The following is a 15,272-nucleotide window of genomic DNA, read 5'->3' as shown; positions in this document are numbered from 1 at the left end:
GGGCTCAGTAATGTCTGGAAGGTTGTTGCCTTCTCTTTCACAAAGATGAGCATTTGCCTATTGTGAGACAGACCCAGCCCTGCTCATCAGTGCAGGGTGGAAGGAGAGTTCTTCCTGCCCACATTAGCAGTGTCTCTTTTCCCCACCTTTGACAACATCTGTTGTGAAGCTTCCTCTGGCAAAAAGGAAAATTTTCTTATTTTGGTCATTTAGGCTTGACCCTTGGAGAAGCAAACAAGGGCATGCAGCTCAGGCAGCCGGAGGGGACGTGTCCCAGCAGAAGTGAGGATGTTGTGCTTTCTGATGCACTGGTGCTGCCTCCTGCCACTCACTCTCTGCAGAGCCCCAGGAAACGCAGCTCACAACCAAGTACCACATAAAGGAGAGACAAGCATTTACGTTTTATATAAGCGTTTATTTACAACTTGTTTAACAACTGTACACTCTTCTATCACCTTGGAAGCATTAGTGTATTTGACTGGGAAAAATATTAAACTTTTTGATTCCAATTATGATTAATGAGGTTTTTTTTGTCTATATACAGGTATGTATATTAATATTGCTACCATAACAATCTGGTAGTTACACAATTTGTAGATGAACTGAAATGGGAAATTAATGTTTTGACACTCTAAGAATTCATTCTTTTACAGAAAATATATCACTGGCAACTTCACAAACAGTTATTACTTTGATAATTGATCAACATTTAATTCAGGACTGTCAAACAAGCTGCTATTAAGAAGGTAAGAGAGTTTTCTATGCAGCACAAATGAAGTTAGTATATCAGAGACATGCTGGAGATCAGCTCTGAGTTGAGAGCTCACAACCACTTCATTACAGAGATGCCAGGCTAATCTAATTAAAGTAGCCAGTTCCTTGACTGACTCCACCTGGCATCTCTCTGTTGCATTAGTAAACTCAAACAACTTTTGTCAAGCTAAACACACTTACATACAAATGTCATCAAGGCTCAAGAACAACTGATACTTAGTCTCTAATCTGCACAGACCACTTGAAGAAATGAGGTACTGCTCGGCATCACTTTGGGACAGCTGTGGAGGCAGGTGCACAAAAAAAGCAATCCCCTCCTGCCTGGCACAGTGCCCTGATTTCAGGGAACCTGCACCCAGCCTGGCTTGGGGCAGGGTGTGGTCCCTGCCGAAGCAGCACTTGCAAATGAAAAACATACCATGCCTTTAACACCCAACTAAAAGAAGTTTTACTACTAACGCTTGCCCTGACACATAACAAGGGATCAATGGTTAGGACCTGGAAAGACACAAATCCTGCAGCTCTCTGCTGGACTCAGTCTGATGAAATGCTGCTGCCTCTGCTGCGTGAGTACTTGACTCATAATCACCGAACTCCTGGCTGCAGGTCACGTCAGACTTCACTGTCCCTGGCCCTTGTGGACCAAGAAAGACATATATCCCCATCTGAAGCCTTTACGGACAGCTGTCAGCCAGAACACCTGGTAGCCACAGTACCTGATACAGTATCCAGAAGGGAAAACACCACAGTTCTCACTGGGATCCTAGTTTTATCCTTCACTCTGCCGCAGGGCCTGCTTGGAGCCCTTTCCTACTGCTCATCCCTTTGCCAGGCAGCGCAGGCCACCCCTCTCTGGTGGGGAACACGTCTGTCCTTTCTCCATGTGTTCTGCACAAGGCCACGGACACTGTGGGATCGGGATCCCTGAGGACTGGACACAAGCGGGCGTCTCTGCACGCGAGGCGTGGCTCTGTCAGAGCCCACCCGATGGCAGGGACGGGGCAGGCACTGTGTGTGTGGCCAGAGGAGGCTGCAGAGACGGGTGGACACAGCGCTTCTTCAGCCTGGGGCTGCCCCCACGCCAAACAGGGCTGGAGGTTCTTCCACTGCCCAAATAACCAAAACTATTCCCGGAGGCAGCAGTGCTCATATCAGTATTTCTGCCAGGATTAAGATCCAGGTGAGCAAGAATGGGGTTTCTCTATAACTGGATTTCAATCAAACCGCTTAAGGTACTCAGCATTCAGATTTTTCAGTTTTTCCAGCAAATCCTATGGCTTGAAAGCCCCTTTCCCTGTTTGTTACATACTAACTCTTATACAATATAAACCCCTTAACTTACAACACTACAGCACTCCCTCGTCTTCTGAATCTTGCCAGTACTGGATGTCCAATACAAAACAAAGATACAGTAGTACAAATGTGCAGATATTTAGGAATATTAAATAAGCAGCTTCTTAAATTAATATAGGCAGTACAAAGCATTTTGAGTTACACTGTCTACATATGGCAAATCTTATAGCTAAATTTCAAAATACAAAGAAACAGCCAAGCTAGTGCAATTGGAAATTAAATAGCTAAGACTGTGACAGGAGAAAGAAAAAAGAAAAAAAATAGTACATAAACGATCCAAATCATAAACTGGCAAGGACAGTCTGCATAATACTGAAAGTGTAGATGACTTTCATACTTATCTCCATTCATGATCTTTCCTCAGATTGTTTTAACAATTGTACACAGATTGGAAAAAAAGTTTCTGAAAGAAACCAACAACACAGCTCAAATGTAGAGAGAAAAATACAACAGCCACAAACTACTGTGTATATACATATTAAGGAAGCAGGCAGTGCCTGTGAACAAAATACCACCCGGTAGTTTGCCTGGCTCGGAGATTATCAGATGAAACTTGCTTGGTTTTCTAAGGAAGATGGGATCGCCAAGCAGCATTCATTAGTCATTTCTCCTGGTAAAACACCTCCTTCGCTTTACATTATTTGTTTAAAGATTCAAAGTGGATCCTTTAAGGGTTCAGGTGCTTTGAAATTTTAACAAAATTCCAACCAAAAGGCCTTTTTTGGGAACTCATTAAGACTAGATTTTTATAATTCGGTATATGAAAATGTTGCAGGAAGTCTGTGTGTTAATACTGTTAATCAGAATTAAGTAAAGTGGACAGGTGGAAGTAAGATGGAGAGCTGACAGTGCTCTGTCAGTTTGCAGAACGCCTCCTGTTGAGTTGTGAATACAGGATTTCCTCTCTTCTAGCCTCATAGGAGACTTTTTGTGAAGAGAAAGAGTAAGTGGAAGTGGGAAATGGGAAAGCCACTCCCCAGGATGGTAAGCTTCTCTGCAAGTAGATCCCCCTTTGAAATCAGATGGCCATGAGTCTTAAGTGTAGAACTGGTTAAGTTTTGGTTATGCAGTCTGGACAGAAAAGCAAGTCATGCACTGAACAGTCCCTGTTATAATAATGCTGCAGGTCATGCAACCACATCACTGCAAATAAAAGAATAAAGAAGAAAGTTAAAAAGCAGATAACATATTACTGTTGAAAAAAACCAAACCAAAACAAAACAGAGAACAGAACAGGTCTTTCTAAAAGCAGTTTAGTAAGGCCACCTCTACTTAAGAGTTGTGCAAATTCATGGGGAAATACCTTTGCCAAGCAACTGTTTAAATTAACATTAAGATTACAGGCCAATAATTGGAAAAAGCAACAAAATAGCCTTGGTCAATATCTAAATTTAGCTGTAATTAAACTTTACACACTTCTGAGTAAAATATTTGAGGGCACCATTCTTAACTAATAAAGCTATGGCACATAAGTTTACACAGCAATGAGCAAGTGTCAGGTATTCCTGCTGTCTGTGAGTACAAATGTTACATCAAGATAAATCAAGATAAAGTGAAAGGTGCCCACTCAGTTTTAGCATGTGCTTACATGCTAAAAGACAACCAGAGACGACAACTGTCTTGAGCTCTGAGCACCACTGAAGGCATCTAAATTTCATCAGAGCTCATCCTGTGGTGCCTGAGGCTCAGCATCACTGCCCCACTGCAGTGGCAAGTTCTATTCCTTGCAGGCAAATACAGATTTGCATTGCCAGAAAATGGTACGTGTTCTTGTTGAAGTAAGCTGAGTTGGAGCCACCGAGCAGTCAAGAGAGCACTCCACAATGCTGCAGAAGGGAATCTAAGTTTGGAAAAGAATCTGAGAGGTTGGCACAGCTCTCCAAGCTCACCGGTGCACCCTTTTTCTGGGCCAGTGTAACTGGAATGGAATGCTTTACTGACACAGCTGCGGTGCCTCCACTTGCCCCAGGTAACACACACACCCCTGCACCGCACTGGCACAGCACTAAATGGCATTTGTGTTTTCAAACTGCAAAGAGTAAATTGGCTTCAGATTGAAATTAGAGCCTGTTTCCCCACTTCCTTCTCCCTTGTATTGCACTGGTCAAAAATGATTCTAAGAATGCTTCTTGTGATGGGCCAATCCAGGTCAAACAGATTAAAAAAAAGAGAATTTATGCTACAAGTCCTGTAGCTTGTGTATCCCTCTTTTTTCCCTTCTCATTCATCTACCCAGAATACTAACCATAATTGAAAAATAAATAGAAACACAGAGACACATATCAAATGGAATAAAAAATTTAACACATTCAACACATTCAAAGACCTTTACAATGTGTATTTTGAGTAATCATTGTCTTTTAAGCTTGCTTGGCACTGCTTGGTACATGAAATTACACAGTTCAGGATTAATATGAAGATCACTGTAGTTATTCTATAAAAAATAAAAAGTTCAAGCTACATAAGCATGTACCTATTCTATTGTGTATAAATGAATATAATCTACTCCTTTAGTCTAACCTGGCTCGAAGTTACTATTTAGTAGAACTTCAAGTGTCCTTCAAGTGTATGTTGCACATACAAAGAAGTGACACTTCAGGCTACTCTTTGAGTCAATAGTACTTTTGAGAGGTCTTGTAAACTCAGGACACTGTACTGTCTTTCAAGTTAGTGCCCTTTCCTGACTAGAAATTCTTACCATGTTCTAAAAACAGATATCTGTCAATTTCTCTAATTTAAAGCCATCTTTTGAGACAGCAACACATAGAAAACAGAGATGCAAGATGTGAGGGTAAATTCAGTGAGCATAACCTGTCACAGTATCTGCAGCATCTTTAGATGGAGACAGTCTATGCACAGACAATTTGTCTAGGGAGGAGTGACAAAGAGAATACAAAGCAGGTTATAAATTTTTTTTTTATTTTTTTTTTAAAAGGTGGCTTTATAATGTAATGCTTATAATTATTCCAAGACCTTACTGATACTGCTAAACAAAAGCTTTAAAATCTCTCTCAGAACCACTAATGCCTCCAGGAAATAAGTTTACTCTCCAGCTTAATAACCTTTTGTAACAATAACCTCTGCTTTACTGCATTTAAAATTATCTAACTGATGTTATATTCAAATCCAAATCAAAAGTCTGATGGCCTTATTACAACTATTTTATAACTCCATAAATACTACACCCCTGGGGATCTTCTCTTAAAACTCTGTCCATTTTCATGATCAGGCTGACAGTATCTAACAGTAACAACTGGACTTCATGTTAGCTCTTTTCGCTTCAAGTTAGGTATAATCATTAGGGATTCAATTTGCATTTCCAGAACAAACTACTCTATACCTGTGCAAATACTCGCTTTTGCAGTGTTTCAGATTCATGCCATGCTACAGTAGTTAGCAGTTCTTCAAAGTGCTGACAAATGTCTGCTTTTTTAACAATTAAAACAACCATGTTCCCCCTCCTGAAATCATCTCAACTGATCATGAAGCACCTTTCTAATGCAAAGCAATGAATAAAATCAGCACCAGAAAGGAAAGGCTGCTCAACTGACCTGTATTGCCCTCTACTAACAGTATTTTTATTGTTGTATGGATCAGACTCTGAGACCCACAGCAGCAAGACAGCCACAGGAAATTTTTATCTGACAAATGGAATCTGTTTTCAGTCTGGAAATGACACCATACGCAAAGGGGACTGAAGAACATGCAATTTTCCAAACAACTTTACATGTGCAGCAAACAGCAGCAGAGCAAACTCCTGATTTACCACCAGAGCCAACTAATGTAGAAACATACTTCAGGATAGTCCTGTACTAACTTGGCAAGGCCCTAAGGTGAAGGTAGAATCTGGACCACAGTGAAGCTGACAGCAGCACCATCCCCCGGCAGATGAGGACTTCAGTTACAGCAGTCAGCACAAGTTCCTACTGATCCACTGACTACAATCTGATTCCAGGACAATTTGTCTGGGAAGCTGCCTTGGCTGCCCTGTCAGGTGCTGTTTCAATGCCAGTACGATTCATCAAGTTTCCTAGAGCCCCCCAATCAACATTCATTCATTACCTAATTCAATGAGCTGATGCATTTTAAAAAATAACTTTATGTCTCAATATCTTAATGAATGAACAAAAATAAGATCAAAGAAAAAACAGATGATGAAGCTAATTAAGTCTTCAGCATCTCCAAATGGTACAATGGAGATGGTAACAGAATCAAAATTTACATGGTTTCACTGTACCAGCTGCAAGAAGTCTGAGGTTGCAATGGCTGATAATTGCAGCTTTTGCCTTACACACAGGTAAAATCTCTAATAGTTACTCAGTTAAAAATAAAATTTAATTAAAAAGATAAAAACCTGGCTCAATAAGCTCAGGTCCTTCATATGTTTTTAAAACAAAATCAAAATGCAAAATGGAGAAAGAATGCTCTTCTGATTTTTGTACTGACTAGTTACTTGCATCTGCTTCCCCATTCTCAAACCAAAGAAATCACACCTTATTTTTAGTTATAGCCTGCAGGATCACTGTCAAACTTCTCCTACTTTTCTGGACTTCCACAGGAGAGAAAGACGACAGGAATAAGGCAATCCAATCACCATGCCAGTATAGTTTCTTGATTCCTTAAGAGTGAAAAACTGGAAGAATGGCTAGGATCCTACCTAGAATATGACATTTGCTCCAAAAAAACCTCATCGCTTGGGAGTATATCCTGATAAATCCTTTTAGCTATTTATTCATGCAATGCCAGGTGAGGAAAATGCCTGCTTAATTTGGTTAGGAGATATTGAAGCTTATCAATACAATCTTACTGCAAAACACAGAATCCACATTCTACCTAAAACACGTGTGCAAAAACCCATTAGAAGTCAGTATTGCATAGCTGACTGAGTGCAAAAATACCTCCCTCATCAATCCTTGCAAAAAGCCAATATGTTGGGCAAGAATAAAAAAATCTCTATACAAGTAAGACTGAAATATTGTTTTGCTTCATATGGAAAAGGAAAGTTAGCCACATTCAGGGTAGTCCTCCTCCAAATCACTAACAACAAGAAAATCAAGTGGTGACATTAAAATGCAACTACCAAATCTACAGAAAATGTCAACACATCACGACAATTAAACCCACAGAAAATCATTCAAGAAGCTGTTAAGTGTACAGTCTCATATACTACAGAAGACAGGAAAAGCAAAAGCTACTCGACATGCCGAAATACCAAGGACTTTAAAGTTGCCAAAAAGTGTTTAAATTTTCTTGACAGTTTACACATACCACTTACTATTTGAAATCATAATAAAGCAGTAATAGGAATATTCAGTGTTAATTCTTTCAGACACACATAAAAATACCAGTGCTCCTTACAGAACAAAGAGCCACAAAAGACTTGCAGAAGTATTACTGCTAATACAAGTGACTCTTGAACGGGACAAGACTGCCATTTGATTTTTCCCAAACAGAAGGAAATGTATCTTGTAGCCATTATATATTTATATCATTCTGCAATATACAAAGTTGTATATTCCAGACATGTATTTACTTTTGCATTGTGGATGGAATACACAATTTAAATTAGATTACTTCCATTTTTCACAGAACTTAGAAAATATATGTTATGATCCAAGTGGTTATGTGTTGCTATCAAGAAAACAGGGGACTTGAATTTTTTTTCTGTAATGTCTGATTGGATATGCTAAAAACTCAACCCTTCACAGAAGCATGTGAACTGGACTGCACACCTGAACACATCCTTTTAGGTCAGAAACCAAGCTTCAGCTCTAAACAATGAAAATGTTTATTCGTTTATCTGTTATCTTTTATTTGGATTAATTAAAATCTGTCAGAAAGATTAGGCAGATCCTCAGCACAGTACCCAGAAAAGTAGTCTCATGAACTCCTCTGCTGCTTTATCACTGACCTGGAGAACATTCTCTCTTTAAGCTTGGTCGCAGGGGCTTTTTTCTGTAGTGTATCAGGACAGGATATAGCACTGGCTTAGTAATTACCACTACAATTTTGATGTAAATAGTCTTTCTTGCCTCAGGGAAAAAAATTATTCCTATAAACTTCTCAGAACTGTCTAATGTACTGAGAGAATTCTGTTTCATAGGTTGGGGCTTTTGCTTATATTCTTTTATTACTCAAGGTACAACAATATAGAACATATACTGGTAGCTCCCCTACATAGGTGTTTATTCCCTGGAGTCACAGTCTGAGCTCCTTCTTTTTCTTAATACACACTGCTTACAAAGTTACATACCAAGCAAGAGAAATAATGAAATTGAACCCTTTGAATAAAGAAGCTGTTCTTGTGACAGAGAAGGTTTAATGATATTCACTGCTTGCATTCATTCACACACCAAGATTAAGAATGGATGTATGCAGCAAATTAAAGAAGTAAAGCACTGAAGAATAAAGAATTGAATTCCTCTTAATTACTAATAGAAGACATAACAAATTACTTACTAGAACCAGACAGAAACCAAGTATATTTCTGTAAGAGTGGATACATTTTTAGGTTTTTATATTCAACATGAATTCTGGGAAATACCAGGATTTCTGCAAGTTTGTAAATTCTCAAAGACAAAATGATTGTTCACTTGCCTAATAATTACTTACTCAGATTCAATATGAGTATTGTGTTGCTCTTTGATACTATATGATACTATTTTTGAAGAGAAGTACAGAAAACATTTCAGTGTCTTATCTTCAAGGGAAAAGGAAAGACAGAATCACAAAGAAGAGAAAAGCCAACAACCACCAGGAAGCAAAAGAAACTATGAGAGACTACAAAGTAAAAGCATAAGACAAGGTTTCTAACCAGCATCTGTTCATGTCCTAACTCTCAGGGGCATTAGCCTGTCATCAAAACTTTGGAGGCAAAACAGTAAAACAAATACTAACATAATAAAGCAGTTACTTTTAATCTACTATGCTGATGGTGTTCAAGTTCTTTTAGACCTACACCTAATTAACAGCAATTAAGTAATTAAATTACTAGGTAAAATTAAGAGATAAAAATTCCCATTAAGGTTCCATCCCTTTCTTTCACAAAGAGCTCTTGGCAGTTTAGTAGCAGAAGAGTTAGATAGCTTTAGGTATTCCTAGGTTCTTGCTCTGGGTGATATAAAATGCTGTAACCTCAAACAGGAATATCAAATTCCCTCAGAGAAGTGGTCTTGCTCCTGTTCACATATAGCATGTGGTAAAGAGTTCTTCAAGCTATTAAAATAGATTGCACAAAATCAGAAGAAGATATCCCACACAAACTGTAATTGTCTAGATAATTATAGATAGTATTTTGTATACAGGGTATTTTGTATCTCAATAAGAGACTGCAGATTGAGTATATCACCCCACTGAGCTACAGAAATTATCCACAACTTTTGTTGCATTGTTGACTTTCTGCACACAGAAACTTGCAATGCCTCATCTAATTTTTGTAAGCACAGCCCATACCATTCATACACTGCATAAGTACAGAAAATCACTAGAAAACCATTTTTTCCCAAATATAAGGAATAAAAGACAAAACTATATGTAGCATTCAGCATTTGTTCTCTTGAGGGGCAGGGGTGTAATGGGAACAGAAAATATTTTTCAGACACATACTGAATGCTTTTCTCAGCCCAGATTAAAACAGATGATGCATTTGAGGATAAAACAACAGTACCTAAAAATGCCATTCACCTGGTTTTTACCCTTTAATCGAGGTGTGCTTGTTTTAATTATCCATTGCTCATTCTACCCAAGTTTGACTTAAAACACACATTCAGATGACTGATAAAGGCTAGTATCTTTTCTCTAAAGGGATTAATGAAAAAATAAATGTCTCCACTTAGAAGGGCATTAAAATCAGATGGAAGAATAAACTTACAAACCGACTGCATCTGCATTAGAGTCCATATAGTCTCTAAATAAAAACCTAAATTTAAAACCAGTCTCCAAATTTAAAAGAGAATCACAACAAGATGTATGAATATGAAACTTCCAGCCAATACTCAGGTTCTCTGTGTCTATCAATTTTTTGTAAAAATGATAGGGAATGCACAGAACTGATCAGGGAAAAAAGCACAACTTTGTAGGAGGAGCCTCCATCCACTGATCAACATGAAAGTGTTACAACAATTAATCAGCTATACACTAAAAAGGCAGTACAATGAGTCACAGCCAGTTTCCAACAAAGTCAGCAATAAACTCACCTGAAGGCACTGGTACCATTAGTAAGGCAACTGATACAATTATACCCTGAATCAATATATTAAAAGCAAGTCTTTTAGTGGGGGATGACAACTGGATTACATTAACAATATTAATTGGGGCCTTGATCAATTACGCATTGTGCATCCATAACAATAAAATTTTACAACAAATGTCCTTTTAAAATGGATGATAGAGTAGTAGATTAGCATATGCTAAATACTTCTCCACCTATGTAGAATATGTATTTAAGCATATACTTGACAAAGAGTGGAATAAAGCATTTGAAAATATTCATCTCTACCAGCAGAAGAGGTAACACCAGTTGACAAAGAAAAACCTGGAAAAAAGATCATCCTGCTTCCCTAAATGCCAAGAATAAGAGTAAACTTTGCACTTAGGAGATTAAAAATAACCCCAAATCTTTCTTTTTTGCATTGGTGAGATTTTTAGTATGAAATATATTTCACAATAATATTATAATCCAACTTTGCATTTCTGTAATGAGATTTCAGCATTTTTCTGAAGCAATAGGATAGGAGATGAAATAAAAAGCTAATTCCCTTTGAACAAAAACAGTCTTAGAAAGCATAACAAGCCTTACAGGCACAGAAATTACAACTGTGATAAGAAATCTACACTGTCATATGGTCCACATGAGGTTTTTTGTAAGAGACCAGGCTTCATACAAATAAGACTGTTTTTTACAGCACTCCTCTAGATGTTTCCAAAATTTTGGCACATTCAGAAAATGCAGAGAGAAATTAACTTCAAAAAAATAAGAGCAAAGGGCATTACAGAGCAATGAGAAAGCATAATAAAACCCTTTCCTGAACTGTTAAATAATAGCAGTAACAAGGGAGAAAGAGAAATGATGCTGGTTTAATTTCCTTGAATGTTGTCACTTGCAATAGAAGTGGCCTGGATCACAGGGTAGTTTTCTTTCTAAGGGCAAGGCTTCTCTACCTTGCTGTTGCTGGCTGGACATGACCAGGGTAAGACCTCCTTGTGCTTGTGGCTTGCCTTTGTCTAGCCAGGAAGGACTGTCCTGAGCCTGTACTAGCCAGTCTGTCTTCTGCTGCTTTTTTATGCAGAGTCATCCCCTATGGACAAAGAGAAAATCTCAGTGAATACCAATACAAAACACTGAACAACTTACTCATTTACATTTTGTTCATTATTTCTGTCTTCACACTGACTAAACTATTTTGAATTCCATACACAAAGGTGGTAATTTACAAGGACAAAGGTAAGATATTCTTCCTAATACTTTGTGTGGAACATTTCCCCTTCCCTGAAGTCATTCACTAGGTTTAGAGTAACCACCTAAGAATTCAATACATGCTCCTCATGGCAATTGGACAAGTCTTGGACAACCCCTGTCTCCTTTCAGCATGTTGACCTAGAAAAGTACTTTTCTGAAAAAGACTGAGGTATTGTCATCCTCTGTGGAAACACCAGCTAATATATCAGAAGCATATCTTGGGAGACAGTATGTTCTCATTAGGCAAAAACGCAATTAGGAAATTAAGGAAACTCTGGTGGGTTGTACATAAAAGCAGAGGCTGATTAAAGAATTATACAGACAAAGCTATCAGTGACCATCTTCATGTTCATGATAGGTCACTGAACTGTGGGTCTCCCCTCAGGGCTTGTCTTCTAGTTATTAGTGGGATTCATGTCATAAAATTGGCCAAGGACACTGGTCACTTGAAAATACCTTCAGTATGTAAACAATTCAAACAGTCTGCTTGAGTTTAGACCTCCTATTCATGAACACAAGAAGGATGTAGAACAGCAAGAAGAAAACTCTTCCAAAGGAATACAGAGAGGAGGAATTTGAATTCTATGGTGGAGCAGAACAAAACACTAAAGTAAAGATGTCAAGAGCAGATGTGAAGTTACAGATGAGCCATTTCAATGCAACCAGTCTGTTGAAGGGAAGTCTTGAAAACATCTGATGGTAGTGACAACTCCCCTGGCACACAGGCCCAGCAAAAGCTCTATAGCTGCACAGACCATACATATTGTCTAACCAAATTTATTCTTTGAAAAATTTAAGTGAGGGTCTTGCCAATGCTCTCACTCTTCATATGGGGCTATATTTACACCCAACTTAAATGGACCATTTCTCAGAGCACTTCAACTGAATTGCAAGTAAGATGAATTGCTTTGATAGTGCCCCTTCATTAGAAACAACTGGAAGACTGGACAGTGAATCAAAGTAAATTTGAGCACTGTAATTGTATAAGTGAAGGGGTGAGATTACAAAATAGTGATCTGAACCACTTCTGATTTTAAAACTTGAAAATCACAAACTTATTTTTTTGTTTTCCACAAGGTTGTTATAAGAACACACTCTTACATAGAGATAACCTATGATTACTAAAAAGTATTTGCCTCTGTGTTTGCATGCTGGAAAATGCTTTTCAAACTACAATACTGTAAATGAAGAATGCTGTTATAAACATGCCAGAAACAAACGGTATTAATACTTCTTTCCTTTATTTTCCCTTTTGAATTAAAAAATTAAAAAATTCTTACCATATTGTACCAGGCACTAACAATAAATTTCTCCTCCATTTCTCTTTGACTTTTTGTTTTCTCATATTCTTTCTATAAAACAAAAAATCCATATATTTAAAGCCAAAGTACTAAAGTATCAGTCTCCAACTAAAAAACAATAAGTTTTTACCACAAAACACAAGGATTACTACCTCCAGGGAATGAAACATTCTGTCCCGCTCCTGCAACTGATTTTTCAGTGCCTGAATCTCAGGAGCAGCACCCTGGTTCTGTTTAGGATCTAATGTGCGAATGACCTGTAAGACAAAACCAGTGTATTTTTTATTAAATCCTGCAAAAGCAATCCTGTTAAGTAATTAAAACCTTTGAAGTCAGGTTAAGAAATTTAAAAAAATGTAACTTAAAATATGTCTACCTCTCTCATCAACTGTGACAGAGCATCTGAACAGGGCCCTTCTTTACAGGACTGGGGAAAAAAAACTGCTGACAAGATGTGATACCTAAGAGGTTCAGTATCCCAGACCCACATTTGTAGCTCCTAACCCAGACTACATTACCTTGGGGCTATGGTGACACAACTTCTATAAGGTTTCTCTCTATAGTTACAATTTTCATGCCTGTCAATTTCTCCTGCTTGAGGAAGGACTGCTTCTATCCTTCTGGATATTTGCTACGATACACCTACCTGGGGAATCAGATGCTGTAATTTCTAGGTAGCTCTGTTAAGCCAAGAAGTACTCCCTGGCACATGCATAATTGTTATGCTACTAAAAAGATGAAGGGACATCTGGTACACTTGTATGTCTCATTTAAGAGTGCTAGCAAACAGAGCTAAACTAAGAAGAAATCCAGTAAAACACCTGAATTATTAAGCCTTTAATAGGAAATTGTGTGAAACTCTTTAACAACCTCTGGCTATACAGAAATAGACTTCTCATCTTTTATCCTTCTACCTATATCAGCATTGTGTCCACATGCTGAAATAAAACAATATCCCCAATAATTAAGTATTAGTCACCTTCTTGACAGATGCATATATTAAGCAATAAAGGCAAAAGAGAATGCTGAACATCATCAGAGAAATCTAAGAATTATTGAAGGTGATCCAGTCAAAAATATAATTTTATTGCAAAAAGGCATCAATAAGAGTCTCAAAAATGGGGTAATCTACAGAATGAATCCAGAAACACTAAAACAATAAGATGATAATCAATGGAGCTTCCTTCAACTTATTAGTGTGTCTACAAATACCTCCTTCATTTTCATTCCCACAGAGGGGACATGTAATACAGTCTCTGTCAGACAGGGATAATCAGCGAGGAACACATCTACTTACACTTTTGGCCTTTTCCAAATACTTTTTGTATCGTTCTTCCATTTGTTTCATTTCCTCCTCCTTTTTCCGTAGAGCTTCTTGTAATTCCTCAATTTTAAGTGCTTCAAGTCAGAAGATGCACACATGGAAAAATAACATCATTATATATGCATATTTTCAAGTTTTACAACAGAGACTTAAGACTCAGCTAAAATATATTTCAGTACAAAAAGCTGACATAAGAAACCTGATGTGGCAGATATCACAGATTTAATTACTGTACAGCTCAGAAATACATTAAAAATATATACTCATATAAAATCTCATGAAATAGATTGTTAGGGACATAATTTTGCTTTTTCAAATTATGACAAATAAAGAGAAACAAAATCATAAAGCAATCATGTCACTGAACACATTTAGAAAATGGGTTTACTAAGGATTTACAGCTACTATAATATCTTGTCATGCAATACAGGGAAATATGATTTTTCCTATTTTATGTAAGAGAAATAATTCCTAAGAGGCACAATTCCTGCTTAAATCCACTAAACTGTAACGTGAATATACCAAACTTAATTTCTCCTTCACATTTTCTTAAGCAGCAATCAAGATCAGTAGGACAATTTAATTGCACAGATTTTTCCTGTGTTGGTGTAAGAATATGTCAAGCCACTATTACTTCTACTTCTTCTATACAGCTTCTCAGATCTCAGAAATCAAAATTTTATTTTTTCTTCCATCTCATTATGAATAAAATAATTTTACCACAAACCACAAAAGCTGCCATCAGTTACAATCTTTTGCCTTGTGCTAGAATAACTAGTAATTTGAAAAATCCAGACTACCTTCCTCATAACTTCTCTGTAAAAAACGCAGCAATAATGTGCTAAAAACCACGTAGATACTGGGGTTCTGCATACCCTCTGGCAATATGATACATATCTTATATTCTCTTTCACCAGTAACCAGTTTGCTCAAATTACAACATATTTTTGAAAACACATTGAGGGAATACATATTGGAAGTAAAAAGGAGTCAGTGACAACAGCAAGGATCTTCTAAATTCTTGACAGTTGAGGTTCAACAGCAGGTATTGCAGTGAGCTGGT

The 15,272-nt window shown here is 37.6% G+C and overlaps 1 protein-coding gene across 3 annotated transcripts in view; it reads right to left on the bottom strand.

The window, feature by feature from the left end:
* Positions 1–394: 394 nt before the first annotated feature.
* The window catches only part of HOOK3 (hook microtubule tethering protein 3), an 89,802-nt gene continuing 74,924 nt past the window's right edge, over positions 395–15,272 (bottom strand). For 2 of the 3 annotated variants that reach the window (XM_079331276.1, XM_079331278.1), the window contains exons 19-23: positions 14,183–14,283; positions 13,038–13,142; positions 12,865–12,936; positions 11,287–11,423; positions 395–3,270 (exon numbers count right to left, since the gene is read on the bottom strand). In XM_079331276.1, coding sequence (XP_079187402.1) covers positions 3,255–3,270; positions 11,287–11,423; positions 12,865–12,936; positions 13,038–13,142; positions 14,183–14,283 — 431 coding nt within the window. In that variant the 3' untranslated portion in view covers positions 395–3,254. Of the gene's footprint in view, positions 11,424–12,864; positions 12,937–13,037; positions 13,143–14,182; positions 14,284–15,272 lie in introns of all 3 variants that reach the window. The other variant, XM_079331277.1, reaches the window with a different exon arrangement.

The sequence above is a fragment of the Erithacus rubecula genome, assembly GCF_903797595.1.
Source record: "Erithacus rubecula genome assembly, contig: SUPER_Z_unloc_2, whole genome shotgun sequence".
NCBI classification, from domain to species: Eukaryota; Metazoa; Chordata; class Aves; order Passeriformes; family Muscicapidae; genus Erithacus; species Erithacus rubecula.
Note: the sequence above shows the minus strand (reverse complement) of the source record. Positions and strands in the feature narration are given on the sequence as shown.